The sequence below is a fragment of the Mya arenaria genome, chromosome 5 (genome assembly GCF_026914265.1).
Source record: "Mya arenaria isolate MELC-2E11 chromosome 5, ASM2691426v1".
NCBI classification, from domain to species: domain Eukaryota; kingdom Metazoa; phylum Mollusca; class Bivalvia; order Myida; family Myidae; genus Mya; species Mya arenaria.
In genome coordinates, this window is record NC_069126.1 from 26,905,548 (window position 1) to 26,922,081 (window position 16,534).

General features: G+C 32.8%; 1 protein-coding gene across 5 annotated transcripts in view; it reads left to right on the plus strand.

The window, feature by feature from the left end:
* The window catches only part of LOC128234197 (bridging integrator 2-like), a 46,772-nt gene that overhangs the window by 1,380 nt on the left and 28,858 nt on the right, over window positions 1-16,534 (plus strand). For all 5 annotated transcript variants that reach the window (XM_052948275.1, XM_052948271.1, XM_052948273.1 and 2 more), the window contains exons 2-5: window positions 5,186-5,269; window positions 6,031-6,085; window positions 15,237-15,331; window positions 16,124-16,219. In XM_052948275.1, coding sequence (XP_052804235.1) covers window positions 5,186-5,269; window positions 6,031-6,085; window positions 15,237-15,331; window positions 16,124-16,219 — 330 coding nt within the window. The remainder of the gene's footprint in view (window positions 1-5,185; window positions 5,270-6,030; window positions 6,086-15,236; window positions 15,332-16,123; window positions 16,220-16,534) is intronic.

Here is a 16,534-nt window from a genome sequence, read left to right on the forward strand (position 1 = left end):
AAAGGACTCAGGATTCGCAGCAAAATGAATTGCTATAGATGTAACATTATTGTATTGTTTGTGGGTTTCTTTTGAATTAATTAGTAAATACAATGCATGTATCAATGTTAAAGGTTGGGATTGTTCAGTGTAATTTCATTGGGTGGACAATTAAGACTACCATGTAATTCGATTTGAGGGAGGGGTTTACTGCCTGCAGAATATGTACTAAAATCACCTCAGATTGTCTGGGTGTTGTACATTGTATTTATTACTCATACAACAGCGTGCAACACTGTTGGCCTCAGTTGATTGGTTGTCTGCATGTACCAGTCACCAGGAGGTTACCGTAAATTAAAACCCTTCTCTAACACTAAAATCAGAGCTCCATTAACTTGATTAAGAATTTGAAAGTATGAACTTAGAATTTCTAAGGCTGACATTAAATTTTGGAAGCTTTTCTCTATTTTGTGGAAGAGTTCTCACACTACAATTGATTGCACCTTTTGTCAACTATTATGTACATGTAGAAAATTCAATAGTTTACAACTTAAATATTAACTTGCCAACTTCATGAGTTTATATTAAAATTATTCCTTTTAATTCAGGACTTATTAAAAATGTGACAATTATTGACCATTAAAGTAATGCTAACACCAGGTTTTGATATTTTAAACTTTAAAGCTTTTAACCTTGAAAAATTTCTCAAATTTGACAAGTTTTAGCCCATTTTTGGTGAGCAATGTACTTCCAAACTTCCTTAAACGAAGCCCTGTAAATGGAAGTTAATTTTCTAAGAAATAAGAATTATTTACCTAAGCACATTTATGATAATTTTGACATAAATCAGTTCAATCATGATATTGTATATTGTGATACTCCTTTGATAGTGAAAGTTCAAAGTGCATGTATACATGAACTTCTTCCCTGGCCTTGAAATATTTATTCTTTTTAATACTTCCCTGTGCTTGTGGTATTGACACTTAAAAGTTTCACTACAAAAATTCCATTGAAACACCTAAATATAAATAGGGGATATTTGTTAAATAGCGGTGTTTCACTGAGAAATTTGTTCATAATAATTTAAATTATAATTTAAATTTTATTTTTATACAATTTTTTTGAGATCACAAGTGAGTTTTTTTTTTCATCTTACACCAAAATTTATGAAAATTGTTTATATGCAACATTTTTGAAGAAAAAGAGATTTGATTGGTCAGATTTATTAGGAAAATCATGAGAAACCATAGCATTGTGAATTTGTCATGATTTTTGTGACATCATGACATTTTAAAGAAATTCAACTGGGCATAGTAAGCACTATCTTTCTTTTAGTAACCAAAATCAATCAAATTGGGTAAATTTATGAAATAGAAAATAACAGCAGTGAAAATAACATGATATTTCATGGAAAACCATCAGATTAATTGTTTTCTTGGAACTATATTTTTATACTCTTATTATCATTAAGCCAATTCACATCTGAGTCCAAACTACTAAGACATAAATTTACACTCAATTCCTGTACTCTTCATATCAGTTATGATGATATGTAATTTAATCACATTCTTAAACTACTAAAAGTACCAAACAAATAGCAGTCAAGTGTTTAAACTGTTGCAAATTATCTTACCTATTTGTTTACATTTGTCAAATATGGTTCAATCCTATAATTTCATTCATGATAACAATTTAGATTCATGCTGTTCGAAGTGGAAAGGAATGCCATTTAAAAGCATTCATTTTCGCAAGTACGTGTTAAAGAATGGAGCTGTACATTTGATTGAGAAATACAATTTTTGATGATCTCTTTTCTAGTAGTTTAAGTTAGGGTCTAAAAATAAATCTGAGTTTAGAGCAACGGTCTCAAAAATGCTAGATAGGGTAGGGACACAGTTAAATCAACTCAAATGGCTTTCAAGGTCAACAACAACTAAAATTTGGAAAATTAGATGTATATTTTTACCTAAATGTAAGAGTCGAAAAGTCTCTAAGGTCGAGGGTTTCTTCCAGGAAGGGTCTGGTTGCCTTAAACACAGGCATTTTTAAGGTCTTCATACCTTTTGTAAAAAAACAAAACAATTTAATTTAAGCATTTAACTTCCATATTTCAAAGAAAAACTTAGAATTGATGCCAAAGAAGTTCATACTTTCAATTTTAAATTCTGAATAGGAAAACTTCCAACTTAATAAGTTTGTTTAACATCATTTTTTAAGTTAATAAATTCATATTGATAAAGAATTTGATTGTAATTTTCAAACTATAATTTCGCTGACTTGAAGATGAAAAGAAAAAGCCTAACGTTCTAGTCATTATGAGGATGACTGTATGAATCACATTCAAATTAGTTTTAATTATCGACTGACTAGACCAACTATTATCTGTTTGGTGTTGACAAAACTTTGATTGCCTTCAATTAACTTTCAGCACCTTGTATACAGTTTCATCCTGATGTACATGTTCTAAATGGTAAAATTTTACAAGGTTGTCAATCATTGAAATCAGCCGAAGTTTAGGCAAAACCACCATAGAAAAAATATTTCCGGGCTTGTTGAAATTCTGAATTTTCTATCCGAGACTTTGGTGATTATTTCTTTTCCAACCACAAATAAGAGTATGATTTTTGGCTTGCTCATTCAGAAGTCTAATTTTGATCACTTAATTACATCGCAGCTGCTTTGTTGTTGTTTTTTGTAAGAAAAAAGTCTAGGTATTGTCATTGGCCTTCAGTTGTCATCCGCGGAGCACCATAACTCAAATTATACAAAACATCCTTAGATAGAAATAATTAAATTTACAAGTATGCTGTCTTAATTGTCCATCATTTATCAGCAACGCTATTTTGAATCATGTGTGGTCTGTTTGCGGTGTTGGTACATCAATAATATTTTGGAATTGTTTTTACCGCCTGCTCCTTGCAAATTGGGAAAAAAAGTTGACTTTGGGAAATATACAGAATCAGCTGGCCAAAATAGCAAATATAATGACAAATATTGTTTTCAATTTTTTATGTGTCATTATGTTGTGAAAGAGTTAGTCTTTTCAAGATTTTGTTTATTTTTCACTTAATTCATTGCTCTTTTATTCATTAACGTAGTCTGCCTCTAAACATTGTTTTAGTTGAATTTCTGTCTACTAAGGCTTTCAGCTTACCCCTGTAGTTTTCATTGTATACACATGTAATTAAATTTGGTTAAACCCTTTTGATTTGATACATGTGTACACTGAACATTTCATATACTGAAAATTATTTTTGATAAATTAAAAAATGTTCAACCTGTTTGATTATTTGTTTAAATTGTTATTTTTTGTTTATCAAAAATAATGTCAAAAGTACATGTAGTGCGTCAATAAATATTCTCTATAAAGTATGTTATTTGCCTAACTGCCTACATACATGTATGCTAGTTTTATTTATATTGATTTACCACATATATTCATAATATTGTTTAAGTCATTATATGTTATTTAATGTAATGAAGTATGCTGCAAGCTGACTCATTTGGATGATATCAATAATATATATATATTAATACCGTTAAGTAAGATTACAACACAGCCAATGTCTGTACACATATCAAGCTGAAGGTTTTTGCGATAATGAGTCGTATGACAGCTTTTAGCTATTGCAATGATTATGTGCATAATATTATATAAAAATGAACAAATGCAACAAAATTTGCATACATTTTCAACACTTTATGATCTACATGTATATTTGTGAAAATAAAATTAGAAAAAAATAAGGGAAAATGATGATAGAATTTGAAAGTTTGAACTTTAACATTTAAAATTTTGTATGTGAGTTAAATTTTGGATGCACCTATAAATAGTGTCTAGTGGTTTTGTTTTTTTATGAAAAACAAATGGGGGAAAAATAATGTTTTTGTTAAGCATCTAAAATTTCATATTTCAGCTATGCACCTGTAAATAGTGTGGCTATCTGTATCAAGTTTCAGGTTTTGGGTTTAAAAGTCAGACTTGAAACACATTTATGAAAATTTTGCTGAATTGAATATTTTAACTGTCTGCCCAAAGGCTGTCTGCCCAAAGGCTATGCACATGTAATGGATATGCTAGGTTAAAAGCTGTTTGTGAAAACTGAAAGGCTGTAAATGTACATTATGTGAAGTATGAATACCCAAGTTGCATTGAAATATTCAGATTTGTAAAGAAAATCCCCATATATGAAACAATGAAATTATTTGCAACCATGATTTCAATTGTTGGCAATTGGGCATAACACATCAATCGCAGATTTAGCCCATTACTGATGCAACCTAAATGTAAATGTACCTGTATACATACCAATAGTCGCAAGACAATGTGAAGTTCAAAATTGTTGACCATTATGGCCTGAAAATGAAGTGTAGTTACAAGATATTAATTAACCGATAATCTCATGACGAAGTGTAAATCCAAGACAAGAGAAGTAGTTCCAAAATGTATACCAATAGCCCCCAAACCAAGTGTAGTTCCGAAATGTTTACCAATAGTTTCAAGACAAAAGTATTAGTTCCAAAATGTATACCAATAATCTCAACACATTTTTGGATCCAAAATGTATACCAATATTCTCAAAACCAAGTGTAATTTTAGAATGAATACAAATAGTCTCAAGAAATAGTGTTGTTCCAAATTGTATATACCAACAGTGGTCGAAATTAGCACAAGCCCGCAAGCCCTGCACTGGTAAAATGTCTTTCGGGCTTGCTGAAATTGTGAATTTTATAGCAGGGCTTGTTTAAAAATTTGATGCCAAGCAATAGTATAATAATTCGGGGTTGTTGATTCAAAAGTCTAATATCGATGATTGTACCAATAGTCTCAAGAAGACAAATTTAGTTCCAAAATGTATACCAATATAGTCTCAAAACCAAGTGTAGTTTTAAAATAAAAATAAAATTAATAGTCACAAGAAATAGTGTAGTTCCAAAATGTGTACCAATAGCCCCAAAACCAAGTGTAGTACAAAAACAAAAACACATTATCTGAATACAAGAGTTGGAGTTCCAACGTATACAAATAGTTTCAAGACAAGTCTAGTTCCAAAATGTGTACCAATTGTCTCAGACAAGTATAGTTCCAAAATGTATACCAATAGTTTTATCATGTGTACATGCGGCATACATTATTTCTGTCCTGCTTTACTGATAAGCTTTTAAGATATATCAACCTTATACCGAATGACCTTTCTTTATTCAGGTATTACAGAGCCTTGGAAAGACCGGTAGAACCAAAGATGACACTGACTTCATAGAAGGATGTCAGAGGCTCGAAAGACAACAGGTTTGTACTGTTGCTTGGGGTGTTGGGTTTATACAGTAAGGGTGGGATTAGGATTTTTTGGGGTGAGAGGTTGATACGGTATGGGTGGGGTTATGGTTTGATTACATATTGGGTTGGATGAGGTTTGGAATAGCTATATGTATCACAGTATGGTACTACTGAACACTTTTTGGAGGGATATCAGAGACTGGAAAGATAAAAGTGATGTAATGTTGGGATGATGATGGCTTTAAGGCAAAAGGCAAGATATTCCAAATCACCTTTGTGGAAGGTAATCATATGTTTAACAGTGGAGCCCCTAAGCCCTGGTATGAAGGCCACACAACATTGTAGAGACAGTAGATTGTCTGCTTTATAATAGCACAGTGGCTAGCAGACCCGCTTCACAGCAAATTGTACCAGGCCTTAATTCCGACCTGGTTGTATGTGTCATATATTTTTGGTTGGACTTGGAATGGTGATCATCAAGCTGTACATGTGGGTTTCCTCTGTATACTCTAATGTCCTTGTTAGCGTAAGACCATATTCTTGTGTACATTTCTCAATTTCAATAATCTATATCAACATCATTAGATTGGATACTGCCCAATATGGCAGATATGATAGGGGATGAATTCTCGCTTCTTGTTAGCTTTTCAACAGTCTATATAGACAAAGAAGGAAGTTTCAAAAACCATGATTTATATGTCCCTGTCAACATGTACATGTAATTATACATTGTGGTTTTACATTCAGTTACGCTTAAGTTTCCTTTGTTTCAGGAAACTGCAGTGAAACTTCAAAAAGATCTTCGGAATTATGTACATCATGCACGAGGTAAGGGGACAAGCCAGATGCTTATCAGCATTGAACAAATCTGTAAAATATCTACTTCCCTTTAACATAGTTGAGTGGTGCTAAAGCAATTTCTACTCAACTGTATTTGGTTTAAAGTGTTGGCAGGGGGATTTAGGGTTATCCCCCAAGAAAATTGTAAAAATTTCTTGTCTGAAATAGGCATATTTTAATCCTTTTTTCTGGTATATTGAAATAAAAAGTAAACTTGGACAATTTATGGGGGTGGGGGGCACCGAGTGCACACCCCTTAATCCACTTGTGAATGCCATAAAGATAACGTACTGTTGTTTATGTCAGGCTCTAAAAAAAACCCTATAAGCTCCAAAGAGCTTTTTATTGTGAAAAATATATATATATTATAAATCATGATTCATTCCTCAGTGATACAACATATACTGATTATTGACAAAGATCGATATTGTTCAGGGATTAAAAGGGGAACCTTTTCAATCTTGACCCGTAGTGCTTTGGCACTCAGCTATCACTTCAAATGATACATCAATGTTCTGACAAGAATGGGAAAACATGAAAATTCCCACTGCCATACATGTGCTTGTGCGTATACTAGCTGGGTATAAAACCATTACCAATATTCATAGGCTAGAACATCCATGCATTGTCAGATTGATAGTATATGGTAAAAAGTCCTGGCAAGCACAAGAGCCTATCGGCCCAGGTATAGGGGTTTCTGATAGTATATGGTAAAAAGTACTGGCAAAAACATTAGCCTATCGGCCCAGGTATAGGGGTTTGAAGCACCATACTAAGTTTTACTGCACTTTGGAATGGTTCAAGGGCACAGCCTTGGCATATGGCTGATACATGTACGTTTATAGGTGCAGCATGTGAAATGTAGAACAATGCAGCAGCGTATATGCATTAATAAAAAGAAATTGATTCAAGTATTAAGATAAAAACGTGAGAATGTCCTGTTTCGGGAAGGAAACCACATCGATTGTGCTTGTTATAATTTATGATTTATCACTCAGAAAAAATAGGACTATAATGAAATTTGGTATTTAGTTTCCTGTTAAATGCAGATATAAATTATTGTTTGTTTACAAACTACACAAATGATGTGTTACTCTTTTCATAAAATAGGTTATTTTTAAATCATTGGTTTTTCGAAGGAAATGGCAATTTTGTCATAATGTGAGCAATTCCTTGGCCTGGCTGCATCTTGACCATGCATTATAGGATTTTCAAAATACTTGCCATGAAGGTTCACCATGATGAGACTGCTTGTCACACAAGACCCTGAGGTTTGTACCTCAAAGGTCGAGGTTACATTTACAGTCCGTCCTGACTGAACCTAGGCCAGGCTGTATCTTGACATGATGCATTATAGGAGTTTCTAAAAGCTTGTGCATGAGTCAACTAAGTGCAGGTTTTCTTGTCAAAAATGCAAAATATTGTTACTTAAAATGTCATTACTGAAAAATGATATTTTCTTTAAATGCCATGCAAGATAGATCACTGAATGTCTTACTCACATTTCCAAGTCTCTGGATTCATACATTTACCATAGGGCACTCAAAACATAATCATTTCGAACGTAACATTAAAGGACACAAATAAACACTTTTTTTTCATTTTTTCCCTCTTTGGATTGTCGAATTAAAATTACATGGTAGAGTGAGAACCCTGTCTTCGTGTTCATTTCATTATTAAAGTATTTGAAGATATCATTAATATTAATGATGTACAACTGACTTCATCTAAATTTGTTCCATTATACAGCACCTTTATAAAGTTGGTTAGTTATAATTCCTTCAACAAGTTTTTTCGTTGCTTACAGCTGTGTGATGGAAAGCATCTCAATTATGGTGGGACATTACATATTTTTTATTTTTTTTGTAAATGAATAAATATGTTTGACTTACAAAAATAATAATGGGGGATTGAATTAGTATAATAATAACTCAGTGAATATTTGATCACATTGAAAAAATATTTTTTTTACGATAAATATCACTGTAAGCATCATAGAAGTATACATAAAAGACAACATTTATAAATGATACTAAAAATATGATGCATTTTGTATTATTTCAATATTAAATGGTTTAGTAATAATATAATTATATATGTTGTGTTTTACAATATTGCTACCATCATGCACTGTTAAGTTTTGGGTTTTGTACAGGGCTGTCGCGAGGGGGCGACTTGGGCGAAGTGGTCGCCTAAAATTCCCAGACTTCGCCCATTTGTATCATCAAAGCGACATTGACTTCGCCGAAAATTTTAGCATATTGTAAATCTGTCAATCAGCGAGTATTAATGGCCAATGTCCCATTAGTCAAAACATCACAATAAGCCATTCATACAAATTGGTAATCTCCTAATCCGATAATTGGCCGTGTCATCCAATTACCAAAACATCGCCAGTAGGCGGAGCTATTGAAAGTTAACCAATCAGAATGTACATTCAGAAGACCCTGATCAAATGATATAAGTTCGTTAAAATGAGATAGAATTGGAGACATAATTATGAAATATCGTGTCAAGCATTAATTTAAGTTAAAAAGTAATTAATATATGTATTGAACAAACAATGCAAGACATTTAAACATTGTTGCTTTTGAAGCAAACGGCCATAGCCATCTCGGGCCATCGGCAAGTAGGCGCTAAGAAAATCAATAACATGACGTATCACCAAATATTTGATTGGTTTTAGTGAAATGTTCATGATGAAAAATGATTTGTAAACACAGTACATATATAATATATCTATAAATATTATGTATTAGGCCTAAAAAAAATTATGTCCGTTCCGGGTAACCCGACCCGACCTATAAGAATACGCCGACCCTAACTATTTTTTTCTGTTTCTGAGCAAAAAAAATATTCGTTAGCAAATAGAGAGTTGCGGAGGGCGGATATATGCAGATTTTAATCAGAATTATTGTTAATATGATAAAACAAAGTCAGGCAATGACATTAATGTAGGAAAGACTGCCATGTGCAAGAAAACACTCTTAACTTACGACAGATTTTGAAAAAAATCAATAAAATAAAAAAATCCCTACCTAGAAATTTTGGGAAGGTTACCCTAAACAAACTATTTTATTTTTTTGGCCTTATATATGTCAGTGGTGATGACCAAATGATTCCCTAATGATATTCATAAAAAAACAACATTAACTGTGAAAAAAAATCAATGAGTGATAAAACTGCAGCTGGTTGCTTAATGACAGTTATAAAAGTGATTGAACTTGATACATTTAGGGAAATAACAACATACTTACATACATGTATTATTATATGATTGAGTTGGGAAATATGCTGTCATGAAGTTTGTTAGATTGGGGGTAATGTGCCCTCTACCCCACAGGTGTAACGAATAAACCCTCTGTTTTCTGTACAAATTCTGTGTAACAAATTATTTTTATGACAAATTACTCTGCTTACACCGTTTCAAATATAAGAGCCTACACGACCTCATGCATGGGCAGAAAAGTCTCATGAAGACTCACTGACTGCATATCAAAAAAGGATGATGGAGGGGGGCAAATGCGTAGCACATCAAACATGGGGTTAATTACGAATTACATAATTATTGGCTGATTTAAGATGATTTTTTAATGATATTTAAAAGGGTTTCCCTCTTTTGGTCAATAATTATGTGATGCTTAATTCATAATTGTGTATATGTCTGTATGTGCAAAATATCAGCAACATTTCTTTGTAATTTTGAATTATAAAGATGCTGAAAAACTTCCATTTCATTCATAATGTCTTTGAATGTTTAGAAATATTCTCTTTCGGAGAATATAATGTATTAATTCAATAAAAATTGCCTGAACTCGGTTAAATATTAATCAATAACTTTTAGATTGCCGTTTTGAAAAGAATTGTAGGACAAAATTTATTGCATCTATTTTGTATGATATTGAATTATTGTTTATACCTATACCTTGTTTTAAAAAAGAACATAATTTATTTGTGTTTTTACTAAAATGGACTTTTTTTAATGTTCAAATATTTAGCTTTTATGTACAATGATATATCATGTTAATTGAAAAACTCAAATTATTTATTTTTGTCTGGACAGATATTCACACTTAAGTGCAGTTTTCTAGGTATTTAAGAGTTTGATACAACATCTGCAAGACTGTAGTTTGTCCGTCTATAAATTCAGGTATTTATTTGAAGTCTTGTTGGCACCCTTCGACATGTTCATATGTATACATTTCAAATCAAGAAGCTATCATTTTTCACTGTTACAGATTGTTACATATTTCAGACTATGAATATTAATGTTGAAAAGCCATCATTTTCCAAAATGACATTCTTTGGTCCAAACAGTGTATCGAATGTCAATGGTAGACGGAAGATTTGACATTTTGGCCTAAGGACAGAGCTTGTTACTGATAAAACATCATTTCTGAGACACCTTATGTCAATATAATAATGTGTATCAATGAAAATCTTTGTTGTTTTAAATGTCTTAAGTGTGGATTTTCAATGAAGTTATTGTAATCCTAAAGATGAAGTGATGAAATTCAATTTACCGTGCATATGGTTTTTGCGTGACCCATTTATTTACTACCTATCATATACGCAAAACCCAGTGGAGTAAAAACCATAAAATTCCTCAAAATCATACACCGATGAAGGCTTTTGTAGTCTTCTATCATCGAGTTTCATTCATTTTACACGATGTAATGAGTAGTCAGGTGATACACAAGCTGTAGTCCATTTATAATGTGCGTGTTATTTGCGACTTTGCAATTTTATCCTTTTTATCAAAAAAAAATACAATTTGTTTTTACATGTAAAGTTCATGTAAATACTGGTACATTTATTCAATGATTGGATAAAAATATGTTATGATTCATTTTATCTTTTCAATGGTTATTTTGATAAAGATGTTGAACAGAGAGGTATTTAAAGGTGCACGATATACTCTCCCCCCCCCCCCCCCCCCCCCAAATTATTTTTTATTTTAAAGCATATTATCATGTTGAACTCATTTGACTTTAGTGATTAAAAAACCAAAAAAACATACTGATAATTATGATTGATGTAAAGATAACAAGTATTAGCCTTTATGAATGTTTTTTTTTAATCATAGCTATGTGGCGTAACAAAGAAAAAGAAGAAATATCGCTATTATTTTTTTACCTGTGCCGACATTATGTGCTTTTTTGGTTTTTGACTATAAAAAATCAAATGAGTTAAACACAATTATGCATTGAATAAATATATTTATTATTTTTTTATTTTTTTTTTGCATCAACCTATAATTAAATGCCCCTATATGGTCATCATGGAAATACATTAGGGTTATTAGTACTGTGTTTGTATACAGAAGGTTGTAATCGACTCGAGTGGATTTTTGCAGATTCGGATTTCGCAAGGGGCAAGCTATAATATATCAAGTGAAATCTAAATCTGCAAAATCCATGAGAGTCCAATACATCATTCCAGATCAAAACGCAGTACTAATAACCCTTTTATAGATTACTGGTTATTTCACTTAAAAGCCACATGTTTTCATAACAAATGTCATTTTAACGACGCACTATTTTGTTTTATGACGTCATTTTAACATCGCGCAACAATACTTGTTATGACGAAACATCACAATCATAGAATAAGGCCGTATTGCACTGGAATGGAATACACAGGGACTACCATATTATATTGCAATATGAATTGCATGTGGATTTATGATGAGTATATAATAAATCTTATTATCTTATGAATAAAAAAGGGTAGTTTTCAGTTCAGTGGTAAAATTACTCTTAATAATAAAAGTGTAAGGTTTCAAGCGTTAACAAGAAAATGATCCACGATCCTGTTTTTCTACCCTGACGATGGAATCTTATTTTTGAGCTGAAATTTGAAGCATAATACGGCAACGTTACTTGATCATTTCTGATAGCAGCTATTATAGTCTGTATAATAGTTCTAATACATAATGTACTCACATTTTTGTGGACATATAATATCAGTAGTAAATAACCCAATAGATATTTAATATTTATTTAAAATGATACTGTATTTGATAATGATAACATTTACTCCTGAATACATTTATACAATATTTTAACATTCCTTTAAACCGAAAAGATAGTACATGTTGCATACCAGGATGTCCTTAGATGAAGGAGAACAGAATAATTTTTAAGCGAAATTCATGGTATTAAATTAGTTTATTTCAGTGCTATGTATTATAATTGTTTACATCATTAGTACAGAGACGGAGGGGCTGTCTATTATAAAAGGTTCACCTCTTGCTCAAGGGGTCATCTTACTGTCCCTCTAGATGCACTTTCTTCCATAGATGACCAAAACAGTTAAAAAATGTAGCATTATGTTATATATTAATATGGTTAAAAAAAAATTTACCAAATTTTGTTCAGAACATTGTAAAAGTTACCAACATTGTAAACTGGAAGTTTGTTAACTTTTGAATCTTTAATACTCTAAAAGGTTCATGGCCTGCAAAGTATAATGAGACAGCTGATTTGGCTATGCATGTTTTATTGAATTATCAGCACCTTGTAAAATAGTTCACCTTGAAAAGTTAACAACATTGTTAACTGGAGCTTTGTTAACTTTAGAATTTTTAATACTCTCTAATTTTCATGGCATGCAAAGTATATTGAGACAACTGATTCAGCTATGCCTGTTTTATTGAATTATAATCAGCACATAATAAAATACCCTTTTGAGAATCTGTTCATAAACTGATTAACTTTTCATGAATGTTCATGAACTGTTCATGAATGTTCATGAACTGTCCATCAAGTTCTTGGGAGAGAAAAAACATCAAAAAATTCATCAACAGTTCATGAACCAAAGTTTATGAATTTTTCATGAACTGTTCATCATTAGCTTATCAAAAGAAGTTCACGAATCTTATGCTATAATAATAAAAATCATCTTTAAAAGGTAACAACAATGCCGTTAACAATGTAATTAACTTTGACAAAAAAATTAACAATAAATGGGCCATTCTCAATATACTACCACCTAAAGCAAATGGTTTTCCAATGCATATTTGTCACTGATTTTAAAAGTGTCTTCAGAGCTTTTTACTTGTTCATAAATGAGTCCAATATGTGAATTAAACTTTATCATTACATTTATCTTTATGATAAAGTATGAAAGCTAAGATCATCCGTTTGGTTTCATGTAGAAATCCTTTGTTGTACACATCATTTTAATCAGTAAAATTAAAGATGCAAATTCTATGCACATTTGTTTTACCTAAATTGCAAAAGGATGTATCAATGTATTCATAAGATGCTTGCGGTTCAAAGATTCATTTGTATAATGTAATATAATCCACTTGCAAACTGCGAACAAGCCCAAGGTTCAAGTATACAGCAATGGGTTTTTTTACACATAAAAATCCCCTAATGCATTAATTGTACGATGTGTAACTCAAGATACAAGAAATTGCTTAATGCTTTGCTGCAAGCAAATTAACGAGATATCTTTATAAAGGCATGCATCACACTAGTATTAATGTACATTTAATGCACACTTTCAGCAAAAAAGAGCGTTCTCTTTTGAAACTAAATCGCCTGGCCTGCATTTCTTTAAAAAAAAAATTCAGCTGAATTATTGTCGAGGCTGTATAAATGTCATGTAAACTCTTCATAATAAATCGATGTCTCTCTTAAGCACAAATCCATGCCTCTATTCAGCACACATCCATGCCTCTATTCAGCACAAATCCAAGTCTCTATTCAGATCAAATTCATGCCTCTATTCAGCACAAATCCATGTCTCTATTCAGCACAAATCCATGTCTCTATTCAGCACAAATCCAAATCTCTATTCAGCACAAACTATGCCTGTGTTCAGCACAAATCCAAGCCTATATTCAGCACAAGTCCATGCCTCTATTCAGCACAAATCTATGCCTCATAATTCAGCACAAATCCATGCCTCTATTCAGCACAAATCCATGTCTCTATTCAGCACAAATCCATGCCTCATAATTCAGCACAAATCCATGTCTCTATTCAGCACAAATCCATGCCTCTATTCAGCACAAATCCCTGCCTCTATTCAGCACAAATCCCTGCCTCTATTCAGCACAAGTCCATGCCTCTATTCAGCACAAATCCATGTCTCCATTCAGCACAAATCCATGTCTCCATTCAGCACAAATCCATGTCTCTATTCAGCACAAATCCATGTCTCTATTCAGCACAAATCCATGCCTCTATTCAGCACAAATCCATGCCTCTATTCAGCACAAATCCATGTCTCTATTTAGCACAAATCCATATCTCTATTCAGCACAAATCCATGTCTCTATTCAGCACAAATCCATGTCTCCATTCAGCACAAATCCATGTCTCCATTCAGCACAAATCCATGCCTCATAATTCAGCACAAATCCATGTCTCTATTCAGCACAAACCCATGCCTCTATTCAGCACAAATCCATGCCTCTATTCAGCACAAGTCCATGCCTCTATTCAGCACAAATCCATGCCTCATAATTCAGCACAAATCCATGTCTCCATTCAGCACAAATCCATGCCTCTATTCAGCACAGATCCATGCCTCTATTCAGCATAAATCCATGCCTCGTGATTCAGCACAAATTCATGCCTCTATTAAGCACAAATCCAAGCCTCTATTCAGCACAAATCCATGCCTCATAATTCAGCACAAATCCATGTCTCTATTCAGCACAAATCCATGCCTCTATTCAGCACAAATCCATGCCTCTATTCAGCACAAATCCATGCCTCATAATTCAGCACAAATCCATGTCTCTATTCAGCACAAATCCATGCCTCTATTCAGCACAAATCCATGCCTCTATTCAGCACAAATCCATGCCTCTATTCAGCACAAATCCATGCCTCTATTCAGCACAAATCCATGCCTCTATTCAGCACAAATCCATGCCTCATAATTCAGCACAAATCCATGCCTCTATTCAGCACAAATCCATGCCTCATAATTCAGCACAAATCCATGCCTCTATTCAGCACAAATCCAGGCCTCTATTCAGCACAAATCCAAGCCTCTATTCAGCACAAATCCATGCCTCATAATTCAGCACAAATCCATGCATAAATCCATGCCTTCTTTCAGCACAAATAAATGCCTCTTTTCAATACCTGTATTAAATCATTGTTCTATATTTCAGCAATGGCGACAGCATCCAAAACGTTCTACAGCACAGTGTCCGAGGCGTATGAGCCGGAGTGGGAAAACCATGCTCAACTCACAGAAATACTCAATGTAAGCTCAGTTAGCTCTCATCAATTTTCAGACTAAGGTTACAGGGCATATAATTTACAGACATATTTTTGGCAGTTGGAACACACTGGTCATTTTCTGTAGAAAACAACCTTGGATGTATGCCCGTTCATCAATAGAAGTAAATTTCGAATAATAGTATTATTTGTTGTGTTTTAATGTGTTTTTTGTTTAAATTGATTGCCAGTATAAAGTTTTATTGCATAAAAAATAATGATCCTAAACAGTGAATTCATTAAGTTTAACTTTTAAATAAGCCCATTTAGTAATATATTTCCAAACTTCCTTTAAAGGCCTAGTTTAATTCGTCTATAAGTGACCCCCCCCCCAAAAAAAAAAAAAAAAACGTGTATTTGTACACAACCTCTGTTAATTTATCTTAATCTTATTGCCTAATTGTCTTATCAGATCTCCAATCTGAGTATCCTGCAGTCCAGTTTTGGATGTTTCATTATATAAATGGACCCTATATGGCCCTGAGCCAATAAACGAATACACAGGAAATTTGCCCCTACTGTGACACCAGTGCAATTAGAAGGAGACGCACAGCAGGGGATTATCATGCCAAACATTCCTTAAACTAGGTCTTAAATGGAAGCCATTTTCCAGAAGTTTGCAATTTGGAAAAAAAAACTGATGAAAACAGTAAAAGCATTAGAGCAACAGAAAAAGTAACAAATTAATCATGAACTTTTTATGCTATGAATGAAAGAAAAAAAAACTTTCATTTTGTCAGTTAACTGTATTAATTTTTGTTTCATTGTGACTTTTCAGAACATGGATGTGTTATGGATGGACTACATACAGAAACTTCAAGATCATGTTCAGGAGCCCCTCACAAAATACCTTACAAACTTTCCTGGCATTAAGGTATCACATCTTTTTAGACAGCCCTTACAAAATATCTGACCAACATTCCAAACATTAAGGTGTCACAGCTCTTGCTCTTGTGTATTACTTCATACCAAATTTAAATTAGAACTGTTTTAATCAGCCCTCTCAAAACACCTGTCTGACATCCCCCAAGCAAGATAACACAACTCTTCTCTTGTGTATAATTTGTTGGCAAGGTACAATGAGAACTATGTTATACAGCCCTCACAAAATGCCTGACCATCATCCCTTACATTAAGCTACCACAACTCCACTCTTATGTTTTATTTGATACCAAATAAACAACCCTCA